This window comes from Diachasma alloeum, unplaced genomic scaffold, assembly GCF_001412515.2.
Source record: "Diachasma alloeum isolate Michigan unplaced genomic scaffold, Dall2.0 Dall_scaffold_00374, whole genome shotgun sequence".
NCBI lineage: Eukaryota > Metazoa > Arthropoda > Insecta > Hymenoptera > Braconidae > Diachasma > Diachasma alloeum.
In genome coordinates, this window is record NW_021680513.1 from 402,647 (window position 1) to 421,772 (window position 19,126).

The 19,126-nt window shown below is 36.9% G+C and overlaps 2 protein-coding genes across 2 annotated transcripts in view; one reads left to right on the forward strand and one right to left on the reverse strand.

Annotated features, from left to right (window-relative positions):
• LOC114841396 (NADH dehydrogenase [ubiquinone] 1 alpha subcomplex subunit 1) overlaps positions 1–11,935 on the reverse strand; it is a 39,171-nt gene extending 27,236 nt beyond the window's left edge. Inside the window, exon 1 of the mRNA XM_029126364.1 lies at positions 11,707–11,935. Coding sequence (XP_028982197.1) covers positions 11,707–11,805 — 99 coding nt within the window. The 5' untranslated portion in view covers positions 11,806–11,935. The remainder of the gene's footprint in view (positions 1–11,706) is intronic.
• On the forward strand, positions 10,747–18,441 carry LOC107041733 (uncharacterized protein C18orf19 homolog A). The gene is given in 9 exon segments (XM_015262442.2): positions 10,747–11,601; positions 11,683–12,079; positions 12,169–12,422; positions 14,155–14,440; positions 17,583–17,728; positions 17,937–18,004; positions 18,092–18,114; positions 18,217–18,310; positions 18,312–18,441. Coding segments are annotated over 7 exon segments (810 nt in total). The 5' UTR covers positions 10,747–11,601; positions 11,683–12,079; positions 12,169–12,280; the 3' UTR covers positions 18,363–18,441.
• Positions 18,442–19,126: the final 685 nt, after the last annotated feature.

Consider the following 19,126-nt stretch of genomic DNA (forward strand, 5'->3'; position numbering starts at 1 on the left):
TGGCTTCGAAAAACGTCACACTGGAGTTTTTATTAAAGGATAATTAAATTGTTACCATTTATTACTTCATAGACTGTTGAGTAATATATTTCAGGACAGTGCCACTGAATGCAATTTAGGGGGAAAAAATCATGAAGTAAAATTGACAGTTCTCATTAATTCTTCCCCGAAATTCTGCATTTTCAATGATGAAATTCCTTAAAATTTCAGTGGAATTTGCATATGATAACAATTCCATAAAAAAACTTTTAAAAAAATACAGAAACCAATGAAAATAAGCCAAGTCAGGGCTAAATACAAAATCAGTAAAGATAGAACGAACGTCTTTGGGGGGGCTCAGAGCATGGAAGGTTAGCTTGATATTAGGCAGTGATTGCAAAAACTCTGCACCAAGGACGTTCGTTCTATCTTTATGTATTTTTTATTGAGCCCTGGCTTTGCATATTGTCATTGGTTTCTGTATTTTTTTTCAAGTTTTTTATGGAAGTTGTATTTTTCTGGAAAATTATCTTCCTCATTTCCAGTCTAAACTAAAACTAAACTGAAATAAAATTTTCCTTGGCACAGTGTTTTTTACAAAAATAATTATTTTCATTTTTTAGAAAGATTTCATCAATTTTTGGAGAGCGAGAAAATCATTAATTTTGTGCTTGTTTAATTTTGTTTGTTGAAATCAAATTTGATGCATTTTTTCACGCGAAGCAAACTATTTCTATCGTGCTATTTTTTCCTTTTATGCATCTAGTAAATTTTAGTCACATATAGTCCGATAATCCATTTATGCAGTCAATCCATGTATGCAGACAATCCATTTATAATTGGAGTCGTAATTGACTCCAATTGCCAAATTTCTGCGAAATTTATTAAACGAAAAGACTTTTCGTGTACTTTTCGTTTACGAGTAAACGAAATAGTTATTTTCATCACAAGGTCCACAACGTATTTTTTGACGAATGTGGCTTTGTAATCACATTCGTCAGAAAATACTTTTGGACCGTGTGATGAATGCAATTTTCCGTCAGAAGGCCCGTAAACCGGTTTACCGGACCTTCTCATGAAAAGGCACTTTTTGGGCACGAGGTGAACGTAGCAGCAGTGTCAAAATAGTATATTTCGTAACGAGTGCAAAAAAGTTTCGTAACGAGTCCAAAAAACATTTTTTCACGAGTTACGAACAATATTTTTCATCACAATGTGCCGGAAAGTGGACTTTTAGGCACGCTCCGCGGGCCTAAAATTCCACTTTTGTCACAGCGTGATGAAAAATATTGTTCGACACATTTGAGACGGAAATTTTCAGCTGGTATGATTTTTGTGTGGGCATAAAAGTAGCCATCTTACAAATTTCGCAAATGGACAAAAGGTCAGTTGTGTAGAACGTGCAATTGTTCATTGAAAAAAGTAAATAATTTCAAAGTATCCACCTGAAAGTTTCAACAAAATTCCCTGACTTTTCCTGGTCAAATTAATGAAATTCTCTGACCATAGAAAACGTTTTTTTTGTGAAAGAATTTTGAATTTATAGACTCTAAGGTGAAATACGTAGTAGGACGCTTTAGTGGAGAAACCGGCATTCCGTTTTGAAGGCCATAGAGTGGGGATATTGAAATTCACCTTAGAGGGTTAAAACATGAGATAAACGAGGATCACCTGACGTTGATAATTAATGAGCAATGGATCCATGCACATTAACTCCTTTACCGGACGAAATTGAAAGGCAAACATCGGTAAAATAAAATTATTTTTAATTGGCGAAAAGACCCATCAAGTAATTTTTCGTCGTCATTTCTTATTTTCACCTTCAAAATTTTCCCTCGATAATAATTTTCATCCAATTCAGATTTTTTTTTGCAATGTTCGTCAGACTTCAAAGAATGAAATTGAGTATTCGTTTTCCATTGCATAGAATGGATTGAGAAAAAATGAACCTTTTGATTTAGTCTGCTTCACTCGATATTTTAAACATTATGCAGGAATAAACAAAGAAGAGTGCATTGAAAGAAATATTTCTTTCATGGGCTATTATCCATAATTTATTATGTAAAATGAGTACTTAAGGATAATCAGGCGAGTTGGGAGGGTTGGAAAAAAAGCAGCCATTTTTTTTTTACGTATTCTTTAAATGATGGAAAAGGTGTGTGCAAAGTTTCAGACTGATGGGGAGCATGGTTAATTTGTTAGGAATTTTTGAAAAAGTGGTCATTTCACCCGTGATCTTATGGAAATCACAAAAAAAAACTGCAAAACTCAAGGAAAAAATGCAGCCAAAGTCATGAAACTTTATACACATTTAGAACATGTGATCAGTGATTTTTTGAGTGAAAAAGATTGTCGCCTAGGAGCATTGTTTATTAATAATAGCGAAAACAGTACTGAAAAATGAAATTTCTGCGCACGCAGCCCAAACGAGCAGCAACGTCCCAAGTACCGATCGGGTGGGGGTAGCGCGGTCAATTTAAACGTCTCTTGAGAGAGAACGATGAAGCATTGTGATTGGAGCTCCCTCGAGCCAGTGGTACCAATTCCTAGTGAAAAAATAGTATATTTCGTGATTAGGTCGAAAAAAACTTTTTTGGCGAATATGAGGTTTGCAGCACGAGCCGAAGGCGAGGGAAAATTTTTTTTTGGCCGTATGACGAACAATATTTTATGTCATCAGGCTCGATAAACCGCGATTCTAACCTCGCTTTGCTCGGTTAGATCGCGGTTTTCGGGCCCAATGACATAAAATATCATATGTCACACGGCTATAAAAGCATTATCTGGCGAATGTGATTATAATTATCGCCTTCGGCTCGAATTATAAAGCCACATTCGCCAGATAATACTTTTATCGCCTGATGACATAATATACTATTTTGTCACTCTGGTCGTGAGGCAGCGTGCCGCAGGCACACGCGCCTAAAACGCTGCCTACGAGCCTCGTTACAAAAAATATTGTTCGACACACGGACGCAGAAAAATTTTCTGACTCATATGATTCTGGCGAAACTCGTATTCGCCAGAAAATTTTTCATGCGCCCTAGTATCGAAATGTACTATTTTGTCATGACGGCCGTAGGCGGAGATTCAGGGACGCGGAGCGTCCGTGAAACGCTGCCTTACGGCCGGAATGACAAAAAAGAACTACCGACGATGTTGCCACTTTTTCGCATGGATTAATATTTTTTCATTTATTAAAAAAATACAATTGAAAACCATTCAATGCGTGGAGCAGATACAAATAAATTTGATTAGCTTCGAAAATAATTTTTAACTGGAGATACTCCCTAATATTGCCTGAATTTTGAATTCGAATGGGAAAAATTTTTTTGTTCAGCGATTGGTTTTCTGCAGGAAAACAATAGAAACCCCTCCGCCTAACCTTCTGCGTTTCCTCCTCGCCCGATTATCCTTCATTTCATTTTCTAGAGTAACGAAAATTGCGCAATAAAGGAAGTATGGCTAAGGGAATTTTCAAAGGCTTTCAATTTTAGCGAGGTCTCCCCTTAAGAGGTGATCACTCTGTCAACTTTTCAACAAAAATACGTAGAGTGAAAAATTTGTCTAGAAAATTAGGATGCTAACATCTCTCTAGCGGACCAGGTTCGAACTCTCAGTGTTTTTGTAGTTTGTATATTGCTGAAAATGAGTATTTTTCAAATATTTCCCCCGTCTTAATATGCAACAATTGCTTTGAAAAATAGAATGCTGAATTTAGAATTTTGCATAGAAAAAGCGCAAAGACAGTGGGTCCCCAGTCTCACCCCACGGGAAGATGTTAACCCTAGACTGGTCAGCATGCGAGGGAATTGCCGCAACACGTCGTTTTATTCACCTTGCCATCGACTGGTTGACCGGAAAAATTTGAGAAAAATTGAATTCGTCAATTGAAGTATCTGAAAAATTCTAGTATTTTTTTTAAATATCGTATCCTTAATTCTGAGAGAAAAAAAATTATTTCCAACAGATGAACAATTTTTTCCCGTGTTAAATAAAATTGCCTGTTGCGTGACGTTGCTGGGAACTCGCTAAACGCGCCCGGGAAGTGTAGAGTGGATTCAGCAACGCTGGAGCCTAAATAACATAGCGGCACTCTCCCGTGAAGGTGACCAAAGCCGCATTTTCGGGTCAGGTGACCAGACTAAGGTTAACATCCCACTTTTCTAAGTACATTTGAGATCAAATTCCAGGACAATGGTTTTTGTCAACAGAAGAATTCCCAAAAATTTAGCTCCAAAAAGTTAGCAGACCAGGGTCATCGGATCGGGTCGGTNCCGTTCGCTTGTTGACGACGCTTATCGTCGGGCGAAGTGACGCCATTAGAGTCTTTTGATTTTCGGGGCGAGTTCTGATCGTCTATTCGGCAGAGGTTAGCTCTTTTGTATAATTTAATTTGGACGTATGATTTTGATATTATATTGTGATTTGAGATGTTCGATTTTCTCGGGAATTCAGTGGTTTCTCTGAACGGATTTTGACTCTCGTTTCAACGGTTTGGTTGCCGATCGGATGAGGAATCGGTAGAACAAATCCTTTCAAATAATGTATTTAGTTTTGAACTAATTTTGAGAACTACATTGATATTCGAAATTTTCGGTAATTACTTTTGTTTTCGATATTTGAAGTTGTCGTATCATTTCGTCATCGCATCGGCAGTTGAAATTGTAGCGTCTTGTCAACGCTCGAGTGATTCGTATCTGACCTTGATTGCGGTCACCTTTTGTATTGTCTGTTCCGAGGCAATTTCAGTTGCCGCGGTCGATGTCAGTCACCTCTTCGATTTGGGATATTTTGACATTTTATTCTATCGGAAAATTAACCTCCCATTCAGTGACATTATTTGACTTTATTCTCGCTAGTCATTTCTACAGTTTGACTTTATCCATGATTTCGTAATTTTGACTGAACATATTCTTTTGACTGACTAGTATTTTATTATTTTGACCAATCATTGGTTAGGGATTTTCTAGTGTATCGAGTCTTTAGCTTTTGTTGAATATTTGTGTTATTAATTTTCTGAGGGGTGATTTGAATTGAAATGAACAAGGGGGTTTATTGAATAAATTATTTATTCCCCGGATTATTGCATTTTTTAGATAATTTGTTAGATAAGAAAACCAGGTCATTTCGGAAACTCCGGAACAACCATTTGTATCGAGAACCCAGCCGCCACCGCGGTTGTCTGAGCTGTCGGGGGTTGTTCTTTTGTCTCGAATAATTGTCGATTTAATTTGTTGTTTGAATTACACGGTTCACCCGTGCTGGCACCCAACTTTCTTTTCGTTGTTTGGTCGCGGAGGGCTGCGTATTTTTTCACCGTCCACAGAAGTAAGAAAATACGTCACAATATATAGCAGACCAATGTCATCGAATTGGCATAATTTTCATAGTAGCGTGAAGTACTAATTGTGTGCTAATTTTNATGTATTAATGTATTAATGTGCTTTTATCTGCTAAAAAAATTAAATTTTCTGCTCCCAAATTTTGGCCGAAAATTTGATTTTTGAGTTTGGGCCATATATTGTAATGTGTTATTTTATTTCGACCGTTCAACGGTGAAATTTACCATCCAGACGAGAAGTCATCACTGCGAAACGAGAGTCAAAAGGGTTTATTTGGGGTTCTGACTAATGCTTTTTATTTTTTTTGTTATTGTATCGAGCCACATATAGGGACTTCGGCAGCCTCGGACGTCAGGTCTCCAGGGAGCTGGGAAGGGGGNTGTAATGTGTTATTTTATTTCGACCGTTCAACGGTGAAATTTACCATCCAGACGAGNTTTTTCCGCGAATTTCCAAGCACCCTGAAATTTCGTATAGTGCTGATAGATAAATGACGGGTCCCACAGACCTAACGATGTATAAAAAGTTTCGATGAATAATGTGGTCCAATTTGAAGCCCACGGAAAATTTTCTGCTACTAAATTTTCGCCAAATTGTTGATTTTCGATTTTGGGCCATTTATCTAGCAGACCAATGTCAGCTACCAATCAGATTGGCATAATTTTCATACTAGCGTGGAGTACTAATTATGTGCTAATTTTCTGCGGAAAAAGTAATCGATTTTTCCCGAATTTTCCGCGCTTTTCCCAGGACTTCACAAATGGTCTAGTGACGATAGAAAAATGGGTGGTTCCACGGACCCAAGGATCTGCAAAAGGCTTCAATGAATCATGTGCTTTGATTTAAGGGCCAGTAGGAATTTTCTGCATCATTATCTAACGACCTGATCTTCATCGATCAATAAGACCCAATCCAANCTTACGGGATTTGAAGTATTTGGAGAATCTTTCGCCGTGGCTCCTGGACTAGACTCGTTGGAGATTGTGGTGAGCGGAAGAAGAGTTCCAGAAATGTTATTTTGTATCTGTGTTAAATCGACAACGATTAGAATTCGCCCGTTCGCTTGTTGACGACGCTTATCGTCGGGCGAAGTGACGCCATTAGAGTCTTTTGATTTTCGGGGCGAGTTCTGATCGTCTATTCGGCAGAGGTTAGCTCTTTTGTATAANGCCAGTAGGAATTTTCTGCATCATTATCTAACGACCTGATCTTCATCGATCAATAAGACCCAATCCAAGGTGGCACCCGTGAGGCCCAGGATAAGTCAATAGCATCAATGAATCATGTGCTTTCATCTAAGACCCTGTAGAAATTTTCTGCTCCATTAACAAATGACCTAAGCGTCATCTATCAATAAGACCCAATCCAAGATGGCGCCCGTGGGTCCCAAGATGAGTCAATAGCATCAATGAATCATGTGCTTTCATTTAAGGCCCAGTAGGAATTTTCTGCACCATTATCTAACGACCTGATCTTCATCGATCAATAAGACCCAATCCAAGATGGCACCCGTGGGGCCCAGGATAAGTCAATAGCATCGATGAATCATGTGCTTTCATCTAGGGCCCAGTAGGAATTTTCTGCTCCATTAACAAATGACCTAAGCGTCATCTATCAACAAGACCCAATCCAAGATGGCGCCTCCGGGTCTCCGGATGAGTCAATAGCATCAATAAATCATGTGCTTTGATTTAAGGCCCAGTAGGAATTTTCTGCTCCATTAACAGATGACCCAAGCGTCATCTGTCCGTATGACCCAATCCAAGATGGCGCCCGTGGGTCCCAAGATGAGTCAATAGCATCGATGAATCATGTGCTTTCATTTAAAGCCCAGTAGGAATTTTCTGCTCCATTAACAAATGACCTTAGGTCATTTGGGCCTTAAATGAAAGCACATGGTTCATCGATGCTATTGACTCATCTTGGGCCCCACGGGCGCCATCTTGAATTGGGTCTTATTGATAGATGACGCTTAGGTCATTTGTTAATCGAGCAGAAAATTCTCACTGGGCCTTAGATGAAAGCACATGATTCATTGATGCTATTGACTCATCTTGAGACCCACGGGCGCCATCTCGGATTGGATCTTATTGATACAGGACGCTTTGGTCATTTGGTAATGGAGCAGAAAATGCCTACTGGGCCTCAAATGAAAGCACATGATTCATTGATGCTATTGACTCATCTTGAGACCCACGGGCGCCATCTCGGATTGGATCTTATTGATACATGACGCTTTGGTCATTTGTTAATGGAGCAGAAAATGCCTACTGGGCCTCAAATGAAAGCACATGATTCATCGATGCTATTGACTCATCTTGGGACCCACGGACACCATCTTGGATTGGGTCTTGTTGATAGATGCCGCTTAGGTCATTTGTTAATGGACCAGAAAATTCCTACTGGGCCTTAAATTAAAGCACATGATTCATCGATGCTATTGACTCATCTTGGGACACACGAGCGCCATCTTGGATTGGGTCTTGTTGATAGATGACGCTTAGGTCATTTGTTAATGGAGCAGAAAATTCCTACTGGGCCTTAAAGGAAAGCACATGATTCATCGATACTATTGACTCATCTTGGGACCCACGGGCGCCATCTTGGATTGGGTCATACGGACAGATGACGCTTGGGTCATCTGTTAATGGAGCTGAAAATTCCTACAGAGCCTTAGATGAAAGCACATGATTCATTGATGCTATTGACTTATCCTTGGGCCCCACGGGTCCCATCTGGGATTGGGTCTTATTGATCGATGAAGATCAGGTCGTTAGATAATGGTGCAGAAAATTCCTACTGGGCCTTAAATCAAAGCACATGATTCATTGAAGCCTTTTGCAGATCCTTGGGTCTGTGGAACCCCCCATTTTTCTATCGTCACTAGACCATTTGTGAAGTCTTGGGAAAAGCACGGAAAATTCGGAAAAAATCGATTACTTTTTCCGCAGAAAGTTAGCACATAATTAGTACTCCACGCTAGTATGAAAATTATGCCAATCTGATGACATTGGTCTGCTAGATAAATGGCCCAAAATGAAAAATCAAATTTTTGGCGAAAATTTTGCAGCAGAAAATTTTCTGTGGGCGTCAAATTGGAGCACATTATTCATTGAAACTTTTTATACATCGTTGGGTCTGTGGGACCCGCCATTTATCTGTCAGCACTATACGAATTTTCAGGGTCCTGGAAAATTCACAAAAAATTCAGGAAAAATCGATTAATTTTTTCGCAGAAAATTAGCACACAATTAGTACTGCACGCTACTATGAAAATTATGCCAATCCGATGACATTGGTCTGCTAGATATATGGCCCAAACTAAAAAATCAAATTTTCGGCCAAAATTTGGGAGCAGAAAATTTAATTTTTTCAGCAAATAAAAACACACTAATAGCACGTATTTTTGAGTTTTTCACCGACCCGATCCGATGACCCTGGTCTGCTAACTTTTTGGAGCTCAAAAATTTAGGTATTTGGCGAAAACAAGCTTCAAATTTTAAAATTCCAGAAAGATGTCGTAATTCCCTGACATTTCCAGACCAATCAAATTCCCTGACAATTCCCGGTTTTCCAGATTTTCCTGACGGCTGAACACCCTGAAAGTTATTTCAATAGTAAAACAGAAAATACAAAACTCCTCTATACTTCAAATTTCTATGTAAAATTTAATGGAGTTGAAGTTAATTTGTTAATATCTTTTCCAACTCTAATTTCTCTAGACAAATACCGACACGATTCTGTTGGAAAATGCCAGTTGAAAATTTTCTTGACTAAAAGTTGAATAGGACCAAATTGTTCGATGTCCATTTTACCCCACTTTTGAATTTTTCGGTTGTGGAGTTTTCGGTTATGGACTCTGCCAGGAAGCAATTTAAAAAAATTCGATTAGTGAAATTTTTCGAAAATTTTTTGAACGTCCATTTTAGTCCATCCTATACGGATTTATCAGGTATCCGGACTGTCCGATGAAACAATTTTAAAAACTTTTGAATTTTGAAAAAAACAATTTTTTTCGTAAATTTTTTGAATGTCTACCCCCCCTAGTATTTTCGAGCCCAAAGCACATTGATTTTCATCATCGTCTCTTGTAGATTGATGTGTTTAGATTTGTAAAAATATCGATAACTTTCGGCAGGAAATTTGGTCAAAAATTTTGAAAATTTGTGGTATTGTGTTGCCCCTTCAGAGAAAACGGTACCCTTTCAGTTTACCGACGAATTTTCGAAGGGACATTTGGAAGTGAAATAATTAACTGAGACTTTTGAGATTTTGTACATTTGTCATTGGAGGGATTATCTATGTCCCGAATAATTTTCATATTCATATGAGGAGTAAAAAATTACAGATTTATTTACCACCGGAAACTGTAATGAAAAAAGTCAAATTTCTTGTCTATCATTGGACGAATTTCAAAATACAGATATCAGAACCAAGGATTTATATTGTACAATCCAATGAAAGTTCAAGAGTTGAGATTCTTCGAATAACTTGGGCGTACGGACCATTTGAAAATTGAGTGATAAATAATTAGGAAGATAAAGTGAGGACTCTGCAAATATAAATATCTATGAATTCGGTAGATGGGTTTGGTCTACCCCCACTCCTCCCATTTTCCGAAGCGTATGGCATCCCCACTGTGGCGCCCAACCCCCAACATGGCTTACCAGAATTCTTTATCGACCAGCATCATTACATTTATGCTAATGCCATCTATCGGTTGGGAGGTATCCATCTAAAGGAGGGTAGCTCTACTACAATTTTTCCGGGGGTACCGTTACCTCTTAACGATGTTCAAGTGAGGATTTTTTCATTTACTTTTTTCACATATTATTTAATGCATTTAGGCATCTCTTGCAAAATTTCAGAAACTCCAAGTTCAGGAGAAAAACAAAAATGAATTTAAAGTTGCTGCTTACATATAAGGTTAAATGGGTCATCGATAAATTCAGTATTTTTTCCACATTACCGACTGGTCGATAATGTAGGGAAAATGTACGAGTTATCGATGCACCCTTTAATCTCATGTATAGATAGCAACTTTGGAATTCATTTTTGTTGTTGTCCTAAACCTGGGATTTCTGAAATTTTGCAAGGAGTGCCTAAACGGATTAAACAATAGGTGAAAAAAATTCATGAAATTGGCTGCATTTTTCGAATATCCTACTTCTTTCCTGAACATCAAAAGTATCAGGGGTAACAGAATGCCCTTAATTTTCCAAATTTTTGAACAAATTTCCTGCCGAAAGTTATCGATATTTTGACAAATCAAAACACATTAATCTCCAGAAGGCGATGATGAATATAAATGTGCTTTGGATGCCAAAAATATTAATAACTTTGCGCAGGAAATTTGTTTGAAAATTTCAGGGAAACGGTGGCCTTCTGTGACCCCTTAAGGAGTCTCCGCAGTTGCGATAAGCGCGTGGGTGAGTGGAGTGTGAAATAGTCAAGTTAGTGAGGTTGGTTTCAAGAGAGACGGGACATCAACATGGCGTATGTTGGATAATGACAGACATCGCCATCGTATTTTTATCATTAATTTATTGAACAAATCAACGATAAAACCCAATGGGACTTCGTACCCATATTGTTTAGGGCTTAATATACAACAATTCAGCTTCCTTTGCTGGCTAGCACCTTAACAGTGTGAGGGGTATGGGACAAAGTAGCGTCCATAAAGGTTGTGTATAAGGCGCAATTTGAATAATTAATTAAACACGAATGAAACCATAAAAGTAGTTCGAATTGCTTTTACAAATACCTTTTTAACATTGTTTATTACTGTATGATATATTTAATCGCAAGCACATTGTCATATTTTACCCAAAAGTACTGCGGAGACCCCTTAATGTCAAGTAGAAACATAACACGCAGCAGTGATATTATCGAATAGTAATGATCAAGGTGACATTAGGTCATCCATAAAACGTGAAATGAAACGAAAGATGATATACATATTCTCCCGTTATTATAAATATATAGTGTCAAAGATTCGGATAGTTTAACTGCTCTCAAATACCAGTGACAGAAAAAGGAACATGGGTAATTGGGGAGGGGACCCAGTAAGTGACATTTCTCGACGGATCGCGTTATTTAATTTGAAATGTTTGTAATTATGTGATTACGATCAGCTTTTCTGACCAGAAGAATAGAAAATTCTTTTTGCACTAAGATGAGTTATTTACTCTGCCTCGGTAAATTTTAAATTCCATCCATTAACAAATCACTAAGGGTCTCGGAAACCAGGATAGTGGGAGTTACCGGGGCATTGAAGGTATATGAAAATTTTTTTGAAACTAAAATTAATTGATGTTTTTTTTTGAAGCAGCGATAAATCTATTTTTTAAACCCACAGGTTATGTAAGAAAACGTCACTTACGTTTCCAAAAATGGCTCTATTCCAGTAATACGCCGCGAATTGAGGGAGTGCAACGCATGTCCCGATGATGACAGCAGCAGGCAACACCTCGAACCACATTGTCTCGGTTTTTCACCTCGAAATTCACTTCAAAACTTCAAAAATTAATTTTCAATAATATTAGGGTGCGATCAGATGTTCGGCCTGGTTCGGCTAACGGCTCTAGCGCGTACTATATGTATACTAAATACCAAAATGGAGTCGAGTCCAGTCTTCGATTTCCCTCATCAGTGGATAATAAAGTTCCCGGATTTCTGTGTCGAAGTGACCGAATTACTGCGGATACAGCCGTCAGTTCTGTGATAAAGACAGTGTAATTTTGGACAGACTAAAGGTAAAACTCGAAAGCAATAATCGGGGAATGTAATATCAAAGAATTATCGACTTGGTTAGTTTGAATTGACTGAATAATTAAAAACTCAGCAGACACAATGATTTGGGGTTAGAGCCATCTGACTGTGGGTTTCAATGGATGCATAGTAAAACCACGTTTTAATCTCTCTCCAATCATCGGATCGACCTTAATGTATTTGAAATGGAATTCATAATAAGTAGAAATTTAAATAAAGCAGGAATTTTACTGAAATCTTACGGAAAATTGCGAGTAACTAGCACTTTGCGTAATATACGATGCTTCTGCCAATTCAACGACACGAGATGGCTCAATAGAGTATATGGTAGGTGAGCAAGGCAGTAAATATTTTTATTTATTCATTTTTATTTTATTTTTGAGTGGAAAAGAAAAAAATTCACTTCGACTCGATTGTACCAAGCCCAGTTAAGGTATATCTCTAGAAACCACGTTCCTGAGATTGTCCCCATAGTTTTCATAGATGTGTATAATAGTCCCCAGCTATTGAAAACATGCTAACTAGCTGTACTACACTTTTTAGGAAATAATAAATAATAATAATAATAATTTATTTCTGCATATAGGGTACATAGCTTGATTGTTGGGTGGAAGTAATATACACATCATGTACAATAAATATAAATATAAATGCAGTTTTAAAATTTGGTAACGCAAAGTGGAGACAAAATGATAACTGGTAAAAAACAATAATACGGGAGGGTGGGGTAAAATGGGCACTTTTGACATTTTTTAACATATTCATGACTCATAAACAGATTTATCAATTGAGCTCAGTCTAAGCTCATCACAAAGAGGAATCTTTCAATTGAAAAATAAAACTGCCATTTCATGAACAATTCAACACGCCATGAACATTTTAAAAAAGTCAAAAGTGTTCATTTTACCCCACCCTCCCCTACATTGATCAGCTAGTGGTCTATCAAAAGAAAAGAGTGATGAAAGATAGAGACAGCTGCTACATTACGCACGGAAGCTAAAAGATTTTGTAAAGTCTCATTTGAACCGAAAAGTATTTGTAATTACCGCGATCTTAATGATATGGATACTCTTGAACACCTCTTTTTCAATTGTTCAGTGACTTTCAACTTGCGTTCAATCCTTTTTGACGGCTTTCCCCACTTTCCCCACTAGTTTTACTGAGATTAAAGCCATTCGTAAATTTACTCTCCATTGTTTATTGCTAGGCGAAATGTTGACAAGCTAAATGCCTCACTACGCTCTTGTACAAAATCCGGGCTTCTAACACGCAAGGCATAGACCAAGGGGGGTATGGATCCCCCCGAACTCGATTTTTCCATCTTATGAGAAAACGGTTCTTACGATGTTCTTGAAAAACTAATCCTTGATAGATTGATAAATTTCGAATACGGTAAATTTTTTGTAAAATTTTGTACTGCCTACTTTCTGCCATATTCAACATAAAAAATGGAAATTCCATGATAACATGTCTTATTTGATTCAAACAGTTATTGTTGCCTGCATTAATAACACATGAAGATCTCAATAAGTTATGAAAATGCAATAAATTGAGTCATTTAGAATTTTTTCCGGAAATCCATAGGGACTAACTTTTGGGTCCGATTGTTTTGAGATGTACATTAAGGAAATCCTCAGTGAAGTGTCAAATTAAATAAAAATACTCTGCCGATCAATTCTCATGTATCATCACGACTTGCGAATAGTGCCACTAATTATGAAGTATTTATTCGATATTCCCGGCCAAATGGCTGAATTGAAGCACTCTACGACGTATTTTTAAAATTGTCCAACTATGAAATAAATTTAGCCGAGACATAAATTTCTCCTGCAAAATTTATTCGGCTAGCAGGGCTTGGTGCAACTGGCCCTTCATGGTTCAGTATTCGATAAGTATTTTCGAAGTTAAATTCTGGAAATTTTTTTTGTAGGGAATTTCAAGAGGAAAGATTTTCATGAAAATTTATCTCTTAAGCTTCAAAATATTTAATAAAAACTCACGAGTTCGGAAATTAAATCGGAGCAATTTCATGATTTATTGTGAATAAGTTTTGTTTCAGATAATAAATCAAGGAATTCGGTCTCTTGGCATAATTTCCTCATCTCCAGCTCTCTTCAACCATTCAGAAACCTCAGGAATCATGAATCCATCGACCAAAATATTTATTCAGTGTATTACAGCACTGCTCCCAAGGACCAGTGCAATCCTCTGCCAGAGGCACAGAAGAAAGTCTCGATTTTTCAGAAAATGAAGCAGTTGACTAAGGACTACTGGCACATACTTATTCCAGTGCATATTGTCACTTCCATTGGATGGGTGTCGATTTTATATGTTGCTGCGAAAAAGTATTTCTCATTTTTATCTACAGGGTGCCCCTAAATGCGATAGCGATTTATTTCAGAGGTGCATTTAGGGGATAATTTGGAGCCGATAAGTCGAAAATTTGTCCAACGTGACGGAATTTTGTTCAACGATTTCTCCTGAACCAATGAACTGATTTAACTTTTTTGCTTCCGAATGGAAGCATTGTAATCGTTCAAATTTGAGTTTTAAACTTTTTGTGTTATATCGATCCATTACGAGAAAAAATAATTTTTTCACTTGTATACCCTTTCGGGTTTTTACGATTTGTTCCCTTTCCACCCCCAATCCCCCGCGAATCTGGTACAGGGGTAAATTGATGGTAAGCTTCCGAATGATTTGGGCAGGATTTTTTTCTTAGTAGAAACCTGTACCAAATTTCTAGTTTATATCTTGTTTTTTTTCAATAGTTAGAGCTCGCACAGGCATTTTGAACGAATGCAATGCTTCCATTCTGAAGCAAAAAATGAACGGAAATTGAAAATAAATCTGTAATTATAGTATCCTTACTAAATGAAGTACAAAAGTTCATACAAAATTGAATATCTCAGGAACTAATCATCGGATTCAGCCCAGGTTCAATACCAAACGTCACAATGATAAGAAATAACTCCATGCCAAAATTCAAGTTGATATCTCGATTTTTGCGAAAGTGAGAAAACGTACAAGGATTTTAAACAAAAAACGGAAAAATGGAAATATCTTGAAAATTTTATAAAAACGGGTATGCATATTTTGATTGATTGAGATAGAAGACATCGAGGTGAATATTAAAAAAATAAAATATTGAAATCGGTTGCACAGTTTTTGAGATATTCACAAAAAACCAACCAAAAACAAATTGCTTTTTCTCAAAAACTAATGGACCGATCGGGCTGAAATTTTACAGAGAGGTAGTCCAATTCAATACCAAATATCTGACAAAATTTCAATTTTTTTGGAAGTGTTTTCGCCGTTTATTCATTTAATTTACGAAAAAATGACCACCCGATGACCATTTACACACACACACACACACGGGGTGCTCAAATTTCGAATTTTTTGGTTTTAGACCATTCTATATCATTTCCAAGCAAAATTAGAAAAAGTAAAAATTGAACGATTGCCAGGGTTCTATTCATAAGTGAAAATTTTCTGAATTGATTGAATGATGGCTTAAAAAAATTGTTTGGATGACCCTTTGACCGACATCGAAGATGAAGGCGGCAGCAATAATCGTTACTTTGATTTAATCGAAAATTTTCAAAAATTTTGTATTCTTTGAAAATCAAAAGTCCGGGGATATCTTTGAATATCCTGCTTCAAATGAATTCCATCATAACTTAAAATGTTTGTTTTGATGCCTTTAAGTCGAAGTTAGAAAATGATTACGATAGATGTATTGGTTGATATAATTCTTATAATGATTGTTGAAAATTTTGAATTTTTCATGAACTTCCCTGAAAGTGCGCTTTCTGATGGTTTCTTCAAATGTGATGTTTCAAATTCATTCAAGTATGTGTAAATAAAATTTTTCTATCAGCATTTTATCGAAGGGCTGAGGGGAGAGATAGAATTGTAATAAAGACAATCGTTTGTATAGAAGAAAAGGGATGATAAGAATAATGTTACTGATAACATTCAACTAAGTTGAAAATCGAACAAAATTAGGTCAACAAAAATCTTATTCAATTAAATAAAATTAAATAAACAATGAATTGTATATGATAGAAGGAAATTATGAGCAAAATAACCATTCGGAACCATATTGCTTATTTATTAGCAAAAATAACTATACTATATAACCGACGGCGGGGCTGTGTGGTTAGAGTGTGGGATTGGCATACGGGAGACCTGGGTTCGATTCTCGGCTAGGGGGGCCAAAATTTGTGACACTCTAAATCTCACAGTTTCATTGCCGAGCGGGAGTCTCGTAAGAGAGGACTGTAACTGGGCAGGTTTTTCTCTCAAATGAGGTTTTCCCTTGTCCTTCGGCAAATGTGGTCCAGGGGTCTGGGGGGTGGGAATGGAACAAATCGTAAAGACCCAAAAGGGTATACGAGAAGAAAAAATAAAAAAAAAACTATACTGTATACAATACAAAAACAATTTTTCAATCGATGCGTCTTCATGTAGCTCAGAACCGATTAGATCATGTAAATAGTGGCTTTAGCGGTTTGTTAGTTATTTGCATGAAACTTGTAAGGAAAACGCCAAAAAGCGACAATTCCATTGAAAAGTCGACTATTTTACCTGAGATAATGATGGAATATGAATTAATTTTGTATAATCGACGCGTCTTCACAATCGTCTTAGCGGTTGTTCTGTTATTTGGATTAAACTTGCAAAATTTTTTTTTCCTAATCAACAGAACAAATGGAATCGATCGGGATGTTATTGGTTCGTCCCATAATAGGTCACACCCCAACCCGGGAGTGACCAGCACTGATTGTTTCGGTCAGATGGACTTCTATCAAATTAGGGGAACTCGAAGATGGCCGAATTTCTCCGATTAATAAAACATAAATCTGTGTGAATGAAAGTACAATATTGTATGTTGAACAAGACATCATTTTATGCACAAATTACACATAGACTTATTTTTCGTTGATAGAAGAATCCCATTGGCCTTCTTTGCAATTTATCTATTTTGACAAGTACATCTGATCCAAAAAATCCAAAAGACTTTTCGGCTCAAAATAACCCCCTAAAATTTTTCTACCCTGTTTAAGGACACCCTGTATTATTTCCAATGTTGCGAGCAGTGATGGGCAATTCGAAATTTCTTCAATCCTGAATACTTAAATGCACAAGCACTTGAGAGACGGAAATGATGTGCAAAATGACCATTCAAAAGTATATTGCTAATTAACTAGAAAAAATAACCATACTATATTTAATACAGGAGCAATTTCCCACTTGTTTTCCAATGGTATTAACTATCTTGGAATTTAGCATTTAGACATTTTGAAGTACTAAATCCATTGACAGCTTAGTACGTGAATAGTTCCAAGTGCTAAGTGATTCAATAAATTGTACTCAATGGAGAACTAATTAGTAAGCATGCTTAGAAGTGTCCATCACTGGTCGAGAGATTGATAAACAGGTTATTCAGATTGTATTTCAACGGATAAACTCAATTTTTAGCGGTGTCGATGTCGTACAGCTCATGGAGTACCTTCATCTGAGTGAGAAGTACATAAATATTATCAAGAATTCCAATGCCGGACATTGGGCTGTGGTTTATGCACTCTATAAAATAGTCACGCCATTAAGATACACAGTTACAGTCGGTGAGTTATCGTTTGCCAAACATCTTTAAAACTAGTGAATCTAGCAAGAAAAAGCTAAAGGACCATTTGTAGAGAATCCTTATGTTTTTCTCTGCACTCAGAAGCTTTAGATATATGTGCACAACAATCTATTTAAAATTTGGTAAAAAAATGAATTTTATAAAATTAACTGCGTACTTCTGACATTGAAAAAAAATTATATTTTCAGGTGGAACAACACTGACCATCAGATACTTGGACAAATTGGGTATAATGAAGTTCAGACGATCGACTGAGGTTCGTAAACTCAAACATTTTGTCACTCAGAACTCTCCTTCACAAATAAAATTAAAATCTTCACTTTTACATGCTAACAATGTGCAGAACATCCGTAAGAAATTACCTAGGTTACTGCTTTCACGATTAACCAAATCTCAATTATGTTTTATTATTTCTGTAGCTGAAAACTCTCAGAGGAATAAATAATTAGACTCGATTTCGTTTCGCAGGCAACGCTTACGAGCAGTATCAGCGCCGCAAGCAAGAAAAGCCAAAACACGACTAGTCCGAAAAATATCAAGAACAATTAACAAGATCTACAATCGACCTAGAAAATCTAAAGTTGACAGAACAACAATTGCCACAGAGAATTTAATTTTTATTTTATTCGTGTACAGATATAAATGTTAATGAAGCTTGTTCAAATAAATAAAGTGGTAAGGAGAGATAAATTATCCAAAGCAGATCAGTTCTTACGTATATCTTCTAAGGGGATGCATAGTATTTTTCTGGGCCGTTGCGATAGGGTTTTTAACTCGTGTGGGGTTGGCGTCCGAGCCGAACGACTAGCCAGCCACAAGACTAAAAAAACCCATTGCCACTGTCCAGGACACGATTTTTTGAAGTGATTTTCAAGTTTTCGAGTTTGGGAAGTATGCAATACCGATTCCCAGACAAGAAATCGTGAGAAGTAGTGCAGAATAGTATCTTTGACACTGCTGTTATATACCTGCGGGACACCCCCAAAAAAGCGCGTTCAAATTGACCGATCGACCGACCACTGGCATTCTAATGCGTATTCTTTTTTTCAACAATGAACTATAATCACGGGACGTTAAGTAAACAATTTGCAATCAATTTTAGGCATTGCAACTATTCATTGTCAACAATTTAATTGTTCAAATTGCCCTAGTGCCCAAACTATGAAAGATATATGGGACATTCCATGTTAACTCAGCCACCCTGGATTTTTTTGGTTCTCAGAATCCTGAATTAGCATGCTCCCAATTAAGTACTACATGAGTACATACTTTCTCTAAATTTTCGCTCCTTTAACGTTAATTGTTTGGCCAGGACAAATAACAAAATCTCAAATTTTTGAAAAAATAAAAAAAGATTTTTTTCGTTTTTTTATATGAA